This window comes from Procambarus clarkii, chromosome 13 (assembly GCF_040958095.1).
Source record: "Procambarus clarkii isolate CNS0578487 chromosome 13, FALCON_Pclarkii_2.0, whole genome shotgun sequence".
Taxonomy (NCBI): domain Eukaryota; kingdom Metazoa; phylum Arthropoda; class Malacostraca; order Decapoda; family Cambaridae; genus Procambarus; species Procambarus clarkii.
In genome coordinates, this window is record NC_091162.1 from 13,219,931 (window position 1) to 13,239,373 (window position 19,443).

At 37.1% G+C, this 19,443-nt stretch overlaps 1 protein-coding gene across 1 annotated transcript; it reads left to right on the forward strand.

Annotated features, from left to right (window-relative positions):
- Positions 1 to 461: 461 nt before the first annotated feature.
- LOC123757179 (uncharacterized) lies at positions 462 to 9,477 on the forward strand. Its single transcript, XM_045740634.2, has 7 exons — positions 462 to 594; positions 5,751 to 6,046; positions 6,253 to 6,373; positions 6,524 to 6,610; positions 7,683 to 7,894; positions 8,177 to 8,329; positions 9,272 to 9,477. The coding sequence occupies exons 1-7, from the start codon at positions 507 to 509 to the stop codon at positions 9,374 to 9,376; spliced, it is 1,062 nt and encodes a 353-aa protein (XP_045596590.2). The 5' UTR covers positions 462 to 506; the 3' UTR covers positions 9,377 to 9,477.
- The last annotated feature ends 9,966 nt before the right edge of the window (positions 9,478 to 19,443 follow it).

The following is a 19,443-nucleotide window of genomic DNA, read 5'->3' on the forward strand; positions in this document are numbered from 1 at the left end:
CCGCCAAACCGGCTGTTTATGAATGAAAAACGGTTTACACACGACTCACAACTGATTTCGTTCGAAAACTTCCGGAACAAGTACTTCACTGACGAATTTTGTTCGAACCACAACGCTGTAAATGCTTCACCCACATACTACAAATACAAATAATCACCAACAGAACCTAAACACCTAACCTTACCTATGCCTATAACCTTAGCATATGTACAATATGCTAATATATTATAATATTAATTTATATTTGAGAAAATTTCCGTTTTGAATGAACAGCATGTAAAAATTTATGAATGCGTCTGTGGGGTCGACCGCTGGATGTAATGGACTTGAGTGGAGGACGGGTTGCGTGTGTAAACCGTTTTTCATTCATAAACAGGAGGGTTTAGCGAGTGCATGGAATGGACTTTGGCCTTTGTTTATAAGGACGGGCTTATTTCCGACACATACCAAATGACACTGCTGCCAATAACCCCCCCTCCCCCCCCCCCCCACACACACGCAGTGATATGCTGCGTGCCTCCGGCGTCCGCACTCACTCTACCACCAGCACTCACTCGGGCAAGAGCTGTCTCCTCTCTAGCAGTGCCATGTCAGGTTAGTGTTCTCTGCAGTCTTGATCTCATCAACTTAAGTAATTATCAGTGACATTATGTAGCACCATTTTAGTTACTAGCGAAAGCTAGGGGCCAGATACACGAAGCAGTTACGCAAATACTTACTAACGTGTACATCTTTCCTCAATCTTTGACGGCTTTGGTTACATTTAATAAAAAATTCACATGAATGAGAACTTCCCAATAAACTGTTATTGTTATAAACGACCCCATTGTGCTTCGGAGCTAATTAACTGTTTAATAATTGTAAACAGAACCACCAAAGATTGAGGAAAGATGTACAGGTTCGTAAGTGCTTGCGTAACTACTTCGTGAATCTGGTCTCGGATACCAGAGCAAGTCAGAACATCAGAAGCATCGAGAGACGCACAAAGGTCATTACAGCTTAGTTAAGGGATGAACGGGGGAACATAATTTACGGCCGTCTTTGAAATTTGGGTATTCAACAAGGTGTGGAGGTTAGTTTATTTGTTAAGCACCCCCTACCCATCCTGTAAGTTGTATGATGACTAAACCACACGTCAGACGATGGGGGGGGGGGGTGACGATGTTTCGGTCCGTCTTAAGTCATACGTGTGGGGAGGTTACACCTACCAAACGGGGTATAATTAACATTGTCTGGTATTGGTATTAGTTAATTTTGAATAAAACGGTTAAACATTCCTTGAAATATTTTTTTTTAACAGGGTTGTCTCTAAAATCATTAGTTTTCGCACTGGAACAAGATAATTTGGGCCATAAGCAGATTTTCCTTCCACCAAATTATTTCTGTTGGTCTTGATGCTCAACTCTATACCGGGTTACGTCTAGGTACTCCACGTAACAAGGGAGATGAGTAAATGTGAGAACAAAAGAAACTGGGTGTGAGTGTGGGAAGTGAATTCGATAAACCAGAAGTCACCTTCGCCCTCTCTCTCTCTCTCTCTCTCTCTCTCTCTCTCTCTCTCCCTCAGCACCTCTGTTGACGGACGGGACGCGTGTGACAATCTGAGGTATCGAACTCGCTTCCCCCAACCCACTCTCTCGTACACAATTTCCTTGTAACATCCATACCGGGATATGTTTAGGGGCTCCATACTATTTTACGTCTACTCCATACCAGGTTACGCCTAATTGCTCCATACAAGATTACCGACGGATGAAAATCTACAGATGCCAGTTTTTTCATTTATTTAGCCAGATCGGCATTTGTGCTCTGCCTTCCTTCAGAGGCAAGAATTCGTACAAGTATTTGTGCCATCTTGTAAGCATTGAAAATGTGTGTACGTTAGTAAGGAAAGAATCATTGCTGTCGACGCGTTGTTTGAAGTGGTAAGGCATCTTTCTACATTAAATGGTACATTCTTGCAGAAAAGTCACCAACACGAGCGGCGTTCAGGTAGAGTGGAAATATTAGATACAGCGGCCATATTGGTAATTCCAACAAGCAACATCATCCTCAAACGGTTGCCTATATTCACAAGTTTCCCAGTAATTAATACTGGGTATTAATTGGCGGCTAGCTACCACTAGTTAAAAAAGTGATACTGAACGCGCTTTTGTCTCAGTCGTTCTAATCGAAATGAGAAACGAGGAACTGCATTATCCTGAGTACGAATTGACCGCACGCGTATACGGATAAAACAACTTCCCGCCTCTCCACATTACATTGTAACTCTGACACAGACATGTGGTAGAATGTCTAGATTGTTCCTCTTACCATGTACTTATCAATTCCCTTAATTAAACCACATGTAAAGAGATAAACCACATGACATTAAATAAATCACATTACGCGATAAACCGAATCCCATTAACCATATGAGTACACAGACTCCTTCAGTATAGAAAATGTGTTGTATTACTAATTTGGATTATTTTATGAAATATGTAGAAATGTTAAATATTTGTTCCATAAATGTTTGTGTACATCTGTAGTTGGGTAAGTTTAGATATATAATTTACTGTAAATTTTTCATAATAACGTGTAATGTCTGAAATTATAAACTGTATACTCGAGAATTAGATTTAGAAGCTACATTGATAAATGGTTTTTATAATCACTGTCAGTTGACAAATTCAGAATCTGAAACCATTTCCGGAACAACTTGCACAAAGTTACAATAATGACTGAACTAAACGGGTGTACATCAGTCTATGCCAAAAATGTGAAGTTTGATTTAAAGTGAATAACATTTAGCTTACACTTTGAAAGGCGATATAGTGGAAATATAAAAGTGCAGTTTACCATTAGCAGTGACACATATTTCCACTGTTCGCATTGCAAAAGTAGAATGAGAATATAATTTAAAGGACTAATAAACCAATCATTCGATGAATTTATACAAAAATTCACACCTTCATCTCTCTAGACCAACAGCTTCTAGGCCCATCCCGGGTCAAAATCCCTCCCGACCCGTAGTTCTTGCTCCGTATGGATCAGACTTCAATAAGACTCCCAACGCCTCTCGGTGAGCCTTTGTGATAGTTCCAGGGGCCCCCCCCATGCTTTCTCTGCTGACTAGTTGTCTCATTCCATCCTATACATCTGCCACACCATTATTGATATATATCAATGTCCTATCTTTCTCAAGATGTATTTCCGACGGCCATTCAGCCATATTGGATTAGTGCGGCTCTTGTATTTTCTGTTGCCGGGGGCTGGCGGGTTGTGTGATGTATCATCATAGCTCGAGGGCCTCTGTTATCTGGTCACTAACAGTCATGAGAAAATACAAATGTCATGAGGGGCGGAGAGTTCAGCCTCTCACCGATAAGATATCGGGCTGATACGAACAGTCTGCGTTTGTTCAACACTTCTCCATGCTCGAAAATGATCAAAACGCTGTAACCAAAATATTTCATATACATAATATATTTACATATACCATTACCTCTTAATAATCCTAGTAATTATGCTGTTAATACAGAATCCTTTCCTAATGTAATATTTGTTTATATAATATATAAAAAATTAGGTTATTGACTCGGTTATGTATAAGTATCCACTAAGAAAATTAAACTAAAATTCCGAACGTTTTCGTGTTTCACATTATCAAGGAAATAGACAGACATAAGAGTTTTGGAAGTGCTGTATATCCAACTACACCTGACTAGACAAAAATCCATAAGCTAAAATATCTACTAATAAGGGTTTTGGCTATTTAATAGATTATAAATTTCTTTTGTCTTGATTTTGTGTATAACATGTAAAGCCTAATGTAATGTCGATGGGGATTAGTAATGATTATCTCGTCTGCTTGGCGTGTTTATCATGTCTATTAACAGGCATTTCCAATTTCTTTGATTATCATATCACTGCCGAGTGACAGCTGCGATATCTTAGGGGTGACTCGTCTTGATAACACAGAGCTGTCAAAGAGATCAGCATTTCCGGGACAGTAGATTGTGATAAGGATCAAAATTTCGATAAGTAGCCTACAGATTATGAGACGGAAGCATTTTTTTCCATATGTGATGATGCGTCACTTATAACAATCGGTGAGTGACGCACATGTCTGCTTCCCTGTAAACTGAGTTTGAAAGGGTCGCAGTGCAGTGTGAGACACAGCAGAAACAGAACTCTATAACGTCGAAATTAGGCCGATGTAAATACAGCAAAAATAGTGTGAAGCCTCATAAAGGAAATATCGTTGCAAACAAGTTTCGTATGAGTGTCTGGTACCTCGCCTTTATCACATAAACCCCCCCCCCCTCCCGTCACTAACATGTCCATCAGACTATTAATTAATTTTGTTGCGGGACAGGCAGCCTGTGTATATATTAGGTTTTTTATCGAGGCCTCCTCCTCCAAGGGTCGAACTACTGACGCTCCTAAAGATGCCACTCCTACAACACGCTGACTAACCCCTGGGTACCTATTTACTGCTAGTTAAACAGAGGCATTAGGTGATTGGTAAACGTACCCACTCATTTCTGACCCGCTTGGGATTCGACCTTGGAATTCCAGATTGTGAGTCTAGAATGAACCCAACTATATTACTGTGACGTGTACCAGGAAAATATTCAGACGGATTATTGGCTAATTTTTCATTTTAAATTTGCAGGTAAGAGTATTCTGTCGGCATTAAATCTGCAGGGGTTCCGCAAATGTAATCTTTAAGACGGAATTAACACTGGCTGCTCGGGGTCGGTCCTATTGGTCCTATTAAGAGGGGGTCGGAGCCAATAGTGGCTCTCACATGCCATAATCAGTGAAAGGTGGCTGGCAGTCCTTAGATTCCTTCCTAGAAACGATGATCCTGTGTGATGGATTTTAGCATCACGTTGCTACCTTTTTGACACGCTCTACTCCCTTCATATAGCCTAGGGTAGTTGCACAAATGCAGTTGCACCTAAATGTGTGTTTTTTTAACAAAGTGAATTCAGAAGGGAGGGGAAAGAAGGGAAATGTTAGGGAAGAAGAGAGTAGGTAGGTAGAGAGGACGAGGTGACAGATTCAAAGAGGGAGAAGATGGGGTGGGGGGGGTGGGGAGGGATCTTCGGACAGGAAGAGGGGGGGGGGGATTCAAGAAAAGGAGGATAGGGAAGCAGAGATGAAAGAGGGAAAATGGGGAGATACCTGGGCGCAGCCGATTAACCCTTCCTATTAAATCACGGAGAGAAGACCTCGCCAGATGAAGGTGCGTATTTGAGAGTGGGACGAGAGGTGTAAACATGTATGGCTGCTGCTCGAGGTAATTATCAAAAGGCGTCAAACCCGGAAGACTTGAGTCACAGAACAATTAAAAATTCCTAGATATTATTAAAAAATCCAACACGGGCGCGCAAGGTCATAAGATGATAGAGATCAAAGGTATCTGATTCCCCGAGATTTTATACAGGGACATTTATAATTGAAAGAACGTTTGCCTTGGTGTTCTCCTAATCTCTGCTAGATACACGACCCCAGTACCCAATGTGCAGGTTCGAATTCTGATCATGATTTCTACAAAATTTTCTCGGTGTAATATACAAGACCTATGAATATATATGGCCTAGATGAAATCATATAGGCCTTAATAATCTACCATATCTTCCAAATTGCAAGTATTATTGTGTTAGATATAATTAAAACTCGGCGATATAAACTCAAATGCACTGGTCTAAATTGTAGAGAATAGAGTAAGCCTATACTTAGTTGATGTGGCGTTGCAGTCCACTTCTCGGAGAACACGGGCAGTACCCGCAAGTACACCTTCCGACGCATCCAGACCTCGACCATCCGGTTCCAGGTGAAGGCTGCTCACGATGTGGCCATCTGCCTCTCCTCTGACAATGAAGAAGAACCGGAGGACATGTACGAGATCTTCATCGGGTGCTGGGGCGGCGGCGGCGAGTCCGGCATCCGTCGTAAGAAACATGATGACGTCTGCAGGGTTGAGACTCCAGATATCGTTAGCGGCGACGAGTTCAGGACTTTCTGGATAAAGATTGAACGTGGCGTCATTAAGGTCGGCCTGAGGCTTCTCTTCTGCCAAAGTTTGGCTTATATCTTTGTAAAGTATATTTTAAGTCTCCAGAAAGTTCATCTGTTCTTTATGAGATAATAAACAAAAAATGGAAAGTTTCATAACTTGGAGGAAAAAAAACGTTCACAATTAGATTAGTTGTGTAGTGGATGTTTACACGAGTTAACCCAAAAGTTTCCCTCGGGCAGGTGGGACGCTCCGGACAAAAACATCCTTTCATGTCCTACTCCGACCCCGAGACACTCCTCCACGCTACCTGGTATGGTTTCGCGACCGGCTGGGGCGCAGAGGGCGAGTGGATCTTCCCTGGTACGCCCTCAGTCCTGCTTCACCACATGAAACTTGGTATATTGATAAAATTGATAAATATTATTGTGCTGGCTAAATTAAAAGCCGTTGACTAGCTTTAGAGCCTCTTTGAGTTGGCTGTTGGACTTGTAACGTATTTCTCTCCGGCAGATGACGATGACACATCTTCGTCGTCCTCGTCCGGACTGTCTTCCTCTGACTCGGAGGCGGAAGACATCGACAACCTGGAGGACAGACGTAAGGGAATACACACATGTGCGAATAAATTGGAAAAGTGGAAACTATGAATCTACAAAAAATTCAAAATAAGGAAAAAAAACATGTTTACCCTGTGGAGTTAAAAGGAAAAAATATAATAAGGGGAACGAATGATTTTTCTTGGTCTCTTTTAACTTCATTGTCAAAATGTAACATTTACCGATTATTTCTCCTACAACTAGGCTACAACTAGCCAACTAAACATCATAACTTCTCTGATTTTAACACACGTTCTCATGCGATACATTACAACCCAAGAAGATGACCCAAGATGCTGGCTACCATAAAGATACATACACTAAGTTACTCTAGTTGTGAGCTGTTTTACATGGCAATATACTCGTGGGATAGAAAACGCGGTAAATTACGGCCCTAATGAGTCTGACAGTTGACACGTCTTACACCTTAAAATCTGGACTAATCTACTCGCGACGCACCTCGACCAGTGATGATGAAGGCGTGACGCATTATACGCTGGTTGTAAGATTAATCTTTAACCCATGATTAATATTAGTCAACGCCAGTATGGCGTGCCTTTATGGGCCTCGTCTGCCATAAGTTATTAAAAAAAATTAAATTTATTAATATGTCCAATTGCTGATGAGGCGAGGAAGGTTTTGGTTCTTGACTATGCACAGAAGTATTAATTGTATAAAAAAAATTGCCGCAGTAAGGGATTTAATTTACATAGACTAATTAGTCCGATAATTAATTTTTGAAAGTAATTATTCGTATTTCTACTCCATGTGAACCAGGTGCATTTTGTTTTAATAATACAACTACTTACATTCTTGTGGTAGAAGCGTATTCAAATTTACAAGTCATTTCTTATATTTTAAGAGCAATTGACTATTATTAGAATATATGGGAATCTGAATATTTTAGTTAAATGCTTCAACGTAGACCAGTCGGTAGAGCGACGGCCTTGCTTTTTTGCAGGGTCGGTATTCGATCCCGAAGTCCACGTGCTTGAGCACCGGCCCTTCAGTGAGGCCTCGTATCACTTTGAAGTGTTAAGCATACTGATTTAGCGCTTTCTCCTGACTGACAGCTATCCAGTACAAGCGGCCAGCTCGCTGGGTTCCTGCCAAGGGTGGTTACTTCCCCCGCCACCCGGTCTCTGGAGGAGAGGGCCCTGACGGAGAGGTCTTCGTGGGAATGGCTCATCACGAAGGTGGCTACGTCTTGGGCATGGTTGTTCCCGACCATGGCTGCTGCTACATTCCCTACGGGGGAGACGCCATTCCCAAGTCTGAGTACTTTGTAAGTAATAGGCTATGTTTTCTTCAAGTGACCGTCCACTTTTATATTATCTAGTCTTCTTAAAGTATAGTCTGTTTAATAGATTATCTGCTATGCTATCCATTTGATTTCAGAGACTGGAAGCATTTTTGACATATCGAGATTCTCTTAGCCTAAAGCAAAGTTGTGCATGCGGTCACGCAATAAATTGTTTAGCCAGACCCATTGAGGTTCGTAAACTCTTGATCAACATTTATATATATAAATTTCTGTATCTTCTCGTATATCGTTATACATATGCAGGTTCTGAGTAACCCAGCCAGTGTGACCCTGACTTGGGAGCCAGGCAGCAAGGGCAACGCTCCACCGGGGGCGCTTCAGGGCGGCGTCACCGAGGATGGCGAGAGCCTCTTCATTGGTCGCGTCTCCGTCGACGGTGTTGTCTCTGTCGGCAAGGTGGGTGCCCTCGACTGCTTATTGTGAAGCCCTGGTACTGATTACTGTTATGATGAGCTTTAGGCCTGTGGGAGGGAGCAAGCGCATGCAACTGGTTAGGTGTGTGTAATTATCAAAGTGTAATACTGTAATTACCCAAGTGTAATACTGTAATTACCAAAGTGTAGTTACAGGATGAGAGCTACGCTCATGGTGTCCCGTCTTCCCAGTACTCCTTGTCGTATAAACGCTTTGAAACTACTGACGGTTTTGGCAGTAGTTTTGGCCACTACCTTCTCGCTTGGTTTGTTCCAACCGTCTACCACTCTGTTTGCAAAAGAACATTTCCCAATAATTTTTTTCGGCATCTGTTTTCTTAAAGATAAATATACTTGACCTGGTGACCGTCAGGACTCCGGCGGTCTTGCCCACAACCTGGCCATCACTCTTCCTGTGTGTGTGTGTGTGTGTGTGTGTGTGTGTGTGTGTGAGGGCTGCCTCGGTTGTTCCAATCCATCATCCTAAAATTATATTAACTATTTGGTCCAAAGCACCAAGTACGTAGTGCTTGCTCCCCAAATTTTTATTTTATACTTTTAATTTTAGAGTTCTAGAAAAAGGTAAAATCCAAACTTAAACATTTCTGTGCCCCTAGTATATCACATATATAGGTTCTATATTAGGTCTAATATAACTTGTATTAGTCCTAAGATTGCTAGGACAGCTTGGGTTATAGTTTCATTTGGCATTTAAGAGAATTCAATAGAAATACAGTACTCAAATATTCCCTGGAAAATGAAACAATGTGCCCAGCATCATGTTCAGTCAAATAAGTGTCTCAAATTTAAAAATTCTTTGTACCTTATAAATAAATATACTTTTTCCTGTCAATAGCTACCAATAAGATGTGCAGTGATGTGGCGTTTATGATCTTTTTTTTCACATGTCTGTCTCCTGCCGCAGGTTCAGCCAAGTCACGGGGTTTGCTACGTGCCCTACGGCGGGAGTGAACACGCCCACAAGGACTACGAAGTCCTTTGCGTCCGTCATGTTCTCTGCAGAACCTAAACCATGTCTTACACACGTCTAAACTGCGTCAACCCTTTTCCTTAAAACCAGCCATGTCCATATGGCATTTTCCTGAAATTCAGTAAATTCATTCAGACACGTGAGAGCCTTTTCTTTCCCGAAGTTTATATAGAATTTCCTTGCCTACATTAACAAGGATATGCATTAATGTCTACAATGATTTGCCTACAATAATCTTCTTAAAACCCTTGACGAGTGTCAAAGATGCTATTAAAGTTTCGTATGGTAGCCTACTAGATAATAAAGCATAAAGGCTTTCGTACGCTCTCTGTTGGTCTTCGAAGCTTAACATGATTGCTGCTTTATGACATTTATATCTAACTTAAACTGGTGATGTACTTATTGAGTGTTAGTGTTTGCTTTTGTATTTTTTGGATATAATGTTATAAAATGTCAGCCATTTTTTAATAATATACTAGAATCTGGCTCATATTATAATTGAATTATTTCATATTTTATTTAAGCCTTTTAAACGGTTCTGAAATATTCCAAAAAAATCTAATACTGTGCATGTGAAATACCAAGAGCTATATTATGTGTATATACATATAGCCATATTATATACATGTATGTATATAATATGATCAGTAATATAAAAATTAAAAACATTACATCTTCAATTTGTCAATTATGAGTTTCAAAGATTATATTAAAAAAAAATAGAACACATTTTGCCGAGCAAAAATTAGCTTAAAATCAATAAAAAATTATCAAAGATTTATGAATAATCAGTAGTAATTAAAAGAAAAAAGATAAAGGCGAGAATTATTTACGGCGTAAAATCTGAAATAAACTGTCAAAGAACTGACGACACTCTGAAAACTAAAATTAGCCCGAGTGGACAGTTGAGTCGAGGACCCTGGTCGTTGTGAATACATTCAGAGATGTTAACGGGTACTCGTCTAGGATTGGTGGTCAATGCAGTGAAATTGACAAGAGTGAGAGGGTGGTACAGTGGCTCCACAGTGATCTATAATAGCCTGGCGGACGGGGAGGGCAAATTTTTTAATAAGGTGTTCCTAAAGTATCGACCGTTTTTTAAAAGGTAAGCTACACCGGGTCTGGGATTTTACGGGTTCACTTTAGTCCGTGCTACAATGGACATTGCGTTCTGATTAGCTAAATCTAATGCAATAACAACCGGATCTGAGGTTCTGTTAGTGGGGGAGACCCCCATGGAGGCCTGGGTTCGAATCCTCCGAGGGCTCGTATAGCGAGTGATATATATGTATATATATATTTACACACATTATATATATATATTATATATATATATATATATATATAAATATAATATATTATATATATATGTGTGTGTGTGTGTGTGTGTAAATCACGAACGTTAACGTGATAGAAAAATGTGACAAGTGTTAGGTCTCTGTATTTACGTGATATATATCGAGGATTCTGGTCCTCGATATGTAACATATATGTATTGAATATTAATCTACATTAAGAGATTACTTTTGTGAGGGACATGTGTAATATTAGGATTAAATTATACAAAAGGGATATCCTTTTACATTTCAATTCAATATTTATTTCTTAAGACACAAATAAAAATAGACAGGAAAAAAAAGCCACATGACCTTGTTCAACATGTACAGAATAGACATAATATGGGTTGGCCACACAAGATCCTGCCGTCTCTGCTGTCATGTTGGGAAACATATATAAACATTTGTTAAAAACTGAAAAATATTCTTGGATACATTGTGGGGGGAAGTTTCATACATTTAGTGCAGGTAAAAATCACATTAGGCACGATCCTCATAGTACAATAATATAAAAATTGATTTTGGCTTGATCGGCATACTAGGGATTAAATATTAACATAGCAAGGACATAACTTTACAAGGCAAATACGACTTGCGCTACTTTCCCTTTCTTCACTAATACTAATTTGTTTGTAGACAAAGTCCCCCACTGCTCATTTGCTCTCATAAGAAGAATCTACTTTCCGTCTTCAAGTTCAAGTATGTTTATCGAGACGAGAAAATATACATATCAAAGGGATAGAGTAGCTTAGGCTATTTCTACCCCCCAACTTTCCGTCTTCTGTGGTCTGTCTCTATATGTTTTTAAAATTTCTGACTTATATTGAGGAAAAATTTAATACATATTTAAAAAAAATTGCTCTGAACAAATTCTAAAAAACAGTATCAACATGTACATGTATGAAAATCTAGTTTTGCTACTAAATATTTTATTATATAAATGTAAACACTATATAGGTAAATATTTTTATGGCCATATTGTCGTAGAAGAACAAACGACGAAGACGTGTCACAGAAGAAATACATCACATCTTAAAAAATAAGACAGACAGCTACACGAATCACAGCTGTGTATATATGACCTGTCCCACACAGGCTGACAAGCCTACTACAGTCTTATCTTAATCCATGACCATTCATTCATAGGGTGTTCGCTGGCGGCGATATCCACACACAATTATTTCGCTGAAAGGGAATTATAAAATATATACATATATAAATATTCATATAATTTAGTATTGTTTATAGAATATCTCATTTTGTATATCTTTTTACATATACTAGTTGTATACTGTAGTTTGCTAACATTCTCAACTATTTGTGGTTGGTATACACTTCCCAGTGGGCAGAGTATCAAAGAGTAGCGTTAATTAACGTTGAATGAAAGGTAATTAACGTTACTCTTTGATTATTGTGCCCACTGGGCAGTCGATAGACATTACAACCAAATCAGCAGAACATCATAAATGTTTACATGTAAGCCTATTACCGAGACCAATTTTCATCACTATATGTAGCCAAAAGTTGATTTAATAGTGTTGCAACGTTACCCATCACAGTACTACAAGTACTCTGATGGGTAATACTAACAAAGATACTTTGCGTTAGTACTTCTTCCTCGGTAAACACACGATCAAATTCTCTCTCTCCTGTTTGTTATTTGTTTAGTTTCCGTTTTACAAAAGCCATTCATTCATTCATTATGTTTAAATATATTAATGTTATTTTTTTGTAAGGGTTTGAAGGAGATACTTTCACAACCTTCTTTTGGATTAAAACTTTTGTTATTGATAATGTAATGAAAGCAGAGAATATTATTTTGAAATAATAGGACAAGGGAAAGAAAAATAGTCACTATTTTATACAATACACTAATACAAAATAAGTAGTGAACCGCTCTCTGCAATGCTTGTTATTTATTAAAATAAAACAGACATTTTTATAGCATTTTCGACTATAGTTCTAGGTAACAAAATTGACATATCTATTAACAAATACACGAATTTTAAATCATGCATCAGCACTAGTTTAATTGGCAGATTATCACTAATAACAAATCAAATTCACAGTTAGAAACTTTAATCGAGTAAGAAGTAACTTTGTAGTGAATTAACCAACCCATCCTCCGAATTGACAGTACGTTTTAATACCAAGTGTAATAAGTACATTTCCTGACTGTCATACATAGTACACAATTGCACTTATGGGGCTGTTACATTTACCTCCCCATTTTTGGAGGACGTGCTGGAAGTAACCTAACAGGAGGTGGGACTCACTAGCTTGTTCTCCCTGGCGGTCATAAACTACTGTGACATCTCCAAGCTCCTGTCAGATTTTCATAATTATCTTGGCTTTTCACTTGGCAAAAGGCCGTGATATTTAATTATATTTGTGTTTTGTAGATTGCCCAAGCACGACTGAGTGAAGAAATTAGCGTTTGTTGAGGTCTATTCTAAAGGCAACAAAAAACATATCGGTCTAATATTGAAGATTAGAATGATAGACTTAAGACATTTTGGCAACTACCACAATTATCACTTATATAAAGCTCTAAAACTTCCTGTATAACGTAATGCTTTATACAGTAACATTGCTTATAATTCCTACTTAACTGTTCTACATCTTTGAAAGTCTTAACGTTTACTTGAAGGCCTTGATCACCTATTAATCAACAAGTAAATATTTACCCTTTGTGTTGTGTTTACACCGTTGCGAAGGCAGATGCAGTTCTTTAAAAAAATTCATAGACTACAAATAGCAATTCTAAGGAAAAAATATACTAATTGTTAATATACCCCTCAGTTCTTCTTGATATGAAGTACACATAATTTTTTTTACAATACTCATATTGAAATTTGGATTATGCACGCTAAGTACGCTTCCATAGGGCAAAATAATAAAAAAGCCTAGAGTCTAAAAGAGTTTGTAATATAGCTTTCCTGTGAGAGAAGAGTGCACTTGGACGGAATGATAACTAGTTCTGTCTTACCATAGTTCCTGTCTGCCAAGTGTTATTAATACCCTCAAGCGATACAAGTACTGTACTATTAATACCCTCAAGCGATACAAGTACTGTACTATACTCTTTATAATAAACTGTTTTAACTAATAATGATATATAATCAACAGTTCTTATATTTTTGTTTCGCATCATTGACGCTATAACTAATAGTCAAATTTTGACCATCATTTCTAAATATAGACTAACCAGATACGCCCCAACCCACAAAAATCTCAAAATAAAAAAATCGACTTTTCGGTCCGTCCTGGACAATTAACCAGTCATGCAATGCATTATACAACTAGCCAATGGTCCAGGACGGACCACAACGTCGTCAATTCAATAAATCCACAAGGGCCGTGATGAGGGTTCGAACTTATGCCCGGGATGAGCCCAGACGCTGCCTTTGTCGACTAGGTTACGACATGGTCAAAAGAATTGCAATCGGGAATTCCACTGATTTCACAGAGGAATTCAATTGCACAGTTTTTTTCATTTGATGCATCACGCTATTGTGATTTCTGAGTGTGTCGTCAATTCCTTTATTTTTTCAAATTTGTGGGTTGGGTGTCTAATTTTTAACCCCGTTATTGTGACTTATTGTCTGTATAGGCTGAAAGTTTTTAGAAAGTATTAATTTGTACGGGCAACAAGGATTTAACCTTCTATATCTAACTTGGCTTCATTAGTTACTTTTTATACCTTTTATTAATCCATTTCAAATGAATGTACATAAGGTTACTGGCTATGTAATGTTCGTACCTATTATTGTGGTGATTGCTTTAAGGCAAGTGCGTCTGTGTCTCCCTATAGTATTGTCAGTGATCAGGAAATTAATATTCTCGGGAATATTGTTACGAAATTATTGTATACAAATTCAAAGATATAAAACATTTTATTGACTTTGGACATTTGTTCATATATATTACGGATTTGTTTTTTGTTTTTTTACACGGGAAACATTATTATAATGACTGAAGTTGAAATATGAATTTTAAACTAACATTAAATTCATCTATAAAGGTAACGCAGTGAAATGAATCTACCTTTATGCGGTTCAAGTTACTAGTAGCTTCCGGTGCATAATAAAGAAAGAAAATTGAATTCCTTGTAAGTAAATCTAGAACATATAGATTTTTGTCGCGTATAAACACTGAAGGAATACCTGGCATTGCTGATTAAATAAATCCCTGAACTATATTTTTAACAAATCTCTCACCCTGTCCATGGAGGACAGAAGAAAAAATATATATGCTGTTTAGAATTGTAAATGTGTAGCCACGTCTATAGTAGAAAATAATAATAGTAATTGCTGATTAAATACCTGTGTAAAGTTCATTGTACGTTGGAACAACGTCCAACTACGAGCAATAACACGTATGAACAATTTAAAATATTTACTGACTTATTTAAATATTACTACAGGAAATAATTAGGCTTCAATGCACAGCCGTGAACGTTCGAGTTTTTTTTCACTTCTGTGATAATCTACTAGATAAATTATTTACAGAATATATTCCATATTATCCCATAAACTTTATTATCCGACTGTGAAAAAATACATATAAATATTAAAAGTAAATCCAAAGAAAACATAAATATAAAAAGCAACATATATATATATATTTTTACATAACGTATGTGAAAATACATACGAAACCATAATATTTGGGGCAGTTTATGCACGTAATTATATCGTATAACTATTGCCGTAATGTATGATAAAGTAATGATGGTGGATTATAGAGTGGCGATGATAGAGGGACAACGGCATTGTACACGGCGTAATTTTTGGTAGGTGTGGGCGTAGTTATGACTGATTGGTGGTAGTTTTTTGATAGGTTTGGGCGTAGTTATGACTGATAGGTGTTAGTTTTTTGATAGGTTTAGGCGTAGTTATGACTGATAGGTGGTAGTTTCTTGATTTGTTTGGGCGTAGTTATGACTGATAAATGGTAGTTCAAGAGAATCACGAGTGCTTGTTCACGACTCTGCACCAAAATATAGATTTATAATCTTGCAACCAACACTCCATTTATTTAAACAACATACTTGCGCGATACCATTAATTTACAAATATGCTGTATATTATACAATACGGGGTAGAACACGCTGCGTGTTGTATGTTAACTGCATACACCATACATACACAAAACAATACATGGTATTTACTTAGCCCAACACATGACATATGTTCAGATTAAAGTACACAGTAGGTTGGGCTGAATTAATAGAATTTATTTATTTACCCTCTAGTCTAAGCTCTATTAAGTTTCATTTATAAATGTTATAAATATACTATGGTTATCTCTTAACTCTGTTATGGAAGCTATAACGTTGTTATTAATTTAAAACGAAAAATTAGTGTCTTATCTGAAAATTATTGTGCCCGTTATAAATTTTGTTTTTGTATACACCAGAAAAGCCGTTTTTACATACTAAAACATCTGTTTTTTTTACAATTTTAAGGTTTTGAAAAACGGATATTTTAGACTCCTGTCATCATATTCTGTAGATGCAAAGCAAAGATTAAACATAAGTATTCAAGTACATTTCGAATTCTAGCGGTGTTTGTACAAAATAAGTTCATTTATTAAAAATTAAAATCTGTAATTTAGTTTTTTACTTAATTTTTAAAAATAAATGAGAAAACTATATTTAAGGTTGGTAAAATTGAAATAAAAATTAGAATATTGTAGCACCCGTATTAAAACTCATAATCATGTATGATTATAAACAGAAACATCTTGTATAGTAAACAGGGCAGACCACTAACAAGGAAAATTGCAGCCTTTACAATCCTTTCTGTCAGCAGGATTGACACTTGTACACATTGAAGAGATACGAAGCCATTTATCAACTGAATTATCTTTACTAGAGAGGTTATTGAAGGCATTCAACAATTTTCACGGGCTAATGACTAATTTAAGCACTTTAAACAAAGGTAGAAAGAGTTATGAATGTCTAGAACATGAAAACAACAACCCAGCCTCTAACACAATGATACAACTAGCGACAGTACTGTAATGTATATATTAAAAATATGGATTTTGACACTGTCAAACGGTTCATTATTTGGTCTGTTACGACAAGTATTGTAAACACTGAAAAATATACCTCGCTTTTCTGTGCATATATTCACTGAATGTTTACCATGTCCATGGCTAAAGTATTCTTGCTGATTGACCAGTATGTACTTGTGTTGTTGACCAGACCACACACTAGAAGGTGAAGGGACGACGACGTTTCGGTCCGTCCTGGATCATTCTCAATTCGATTGTGTAATCGACTTGAGAATGGTCCAGGACGGACCGAAACGTCGTCGTCCCTTCATCTTCTAGTGTGTGGTCTGGTCAACATTCTTCAGCCATGTTATTGTGACTCATCGCCTGAATGTAGTTGTGTTACCTTTGTAACTCTCAAGAGGTTGACAGGTAATAAATCCAACCACGTGAACCTAGGCTAAGTTATTTTGTTTTGCCATCCGCCGCCGATGTATGTAATTTTGTTGTCACTGGGCCAATATGTAGATTGATGTGGGAAAGAACATGTATTGGGTTTATACTCTATTGGCGCTATATATATAATGTCTTATTGGAGGAGAGTTTTGAAGGCTGATTTCTTTGTTAGAACTACTCGCGAGTTTCGTCTTTCTTGTGCTAAAGAATTCTCAAACTACTTTGAACACCTGTTAAAAACTTGGCTTGGGCACCATAGAGTAATAACTTTTATCTAATCTCGATGAGCTGGAGAATATTGATTTACAAATTATGGGCATGTAAACACGCTTACAATCTACCGGTGGAAACCATGCCTAATCATTCCTGTCACTAGGCATCTCTTTCTTAGGATGCACGGCTGCCTACTCATTTAGTGACATTTCTTGCTTATTTCTAATTGGCCCTTTAGGATAACTCGATTCACTTGAAAGACGGCAAATAACGCTGGAAGAAACATGTTATGTTTTAATTGCTTAATACAGTTCGGAATCAATTTAATGTACGTGTTTTGTTAAGATTTAACTACAAAATGACCAGCAGCATGTATCTTATCCTCCTGAAATGATAGTGCTTACAGTAACTATTTAGTCGAAGTACCAGTATGTAATGATGGACCTCCAAAAATTTCACTTTTGGTATTTATAGTTTTATAGTCCGGAAAAATAAATCTAAAAATAAATCAAACATTCCTAAGCCTAGTATACCATATATATTTGTGGTATACTAGGCTTAGGATTATCTAGTATACGCTATCTTAGGTCTAGGATTAAACAATTGTCTAGGATTAAACAATCCTAGATTGCTAGGAAAGGATAGGTTAAGTTCTATATTTATGTTGCCTTTAAAAAGTTTCACATTTAGCCAAATTCAGTAATACAAAAGTCAACTTTTTGGTGGTCCATCACTACATATTGGCACTTTCAACCAGATAGTTATTATAAGTTACATCTTGATCAAACCACACACTAGAAAGTGAAGGGGCGACGACGTTTTGGTCCGTCCTGGACCACTCTCAAGTCGAGTGGAGGAGTGTGTGCTTTGGTCAACATATTTCAGCCACGTTACTGTGACTCCTCGTCTGCATAAGTTACATCGTTTTAGGAAGATTGGTTGAAATAAACACATATATATATATATAAATCTCTCCATGCTAAAATCGTAAACAAATACCGAAGCGTAATTGTAAGCCAAGTATAGTTATAATGACCAAATCACACACCAGAAAATGGGGAGGCGACTGACTCATCATCTTCTGGTGTGTGTTTTGGTCATCATATCTTCAGCCACGTTATTGTGACTCATCGTCTGCACAAGTATAGTCACATGGGTCAAAAACAGGTTTGTTATTCATCATGCTCTAATGTCGATGAGTAAGTACTGCCGTAAATACGAAAGGAAAGTTGAATGGCTAATGATACTTATACAATTTTTCTTGAGGCATAATTTTATACATATTAAACTGCTATTCAACTTTCCAATCTTGCCTAAGTTTATGATATGTAATAAATATTGGCACAGGATCATTATTATTATTTGCTATAAATCTTGCGGTTAAACTAAATATTTCGTCATAAGTAAATTCAGTCGATGTAATTTCTCCTAACTTGGGTAATCATCATTCTGTACCAGTTTCCAGTCATTTAAGAGTTGCCATACATATATATATATATATATATATATATATATATATATATATATATATATATATATATATATATATATATATATATATATATATATATATATATATATATATATATGTCGTACCTAATAGCCAGAACGCACTTCTCAGCCTACTATGCAAGGCCCGATTTGCCTAATAAGCCAAGTTTTCATGAATTAATTGTTTTTCGACTACCTAACCTACCTAACCTAACCTAACCTAACTTTTTGGGCTACCTAACCGAACCTAACTTATAAAGATAGGTTAGGTTAGGTTAGGTAGGGTTGGTTAGGTTCGGTCATATATCTACGTTACTTTTAACTCCAATAAAAAAAAATTGACCTCATACATAATGAAATGGGTAGCTTTATCATTTCATAAGAAAAAAATTAGAGAAAATATATTAATTCATGAAAACTTGGCTTATTAGGCAAATTGGGCCTTGCATAGTAGGCTGAAAAGTGCGTTCTGGCTACTAGGTACGACATATATATATATATATATATATATATATATATATATATATATATATATATATATATATATATATATATATATATATATATATATATATATATATATATATATGTATATATAACCAGCTG

Coding starts and splice junctions, on each gene's coding strand:
- LOC123757179 (XM_045740634.2), top strand. CDS start 507: ATGCTGCGTGCCTCCGGCGTCCGCACTCACTCTACCACCAGCACTCAC. Junction 595..5,750: donor CTCTAGCAGTGCCATGTCAG/GTTAGTGTTCTC, acceptor GTGGCGTTGCAG/TCCACTTCTCGGAGAACACG. Junction 6,374..6,523: donor GGGCGAGTGGATCTTCCCTG/GTACGCCCTCAG, acceptor TCTCTCCGGCAG/ATGACGATGACACATCTTCG.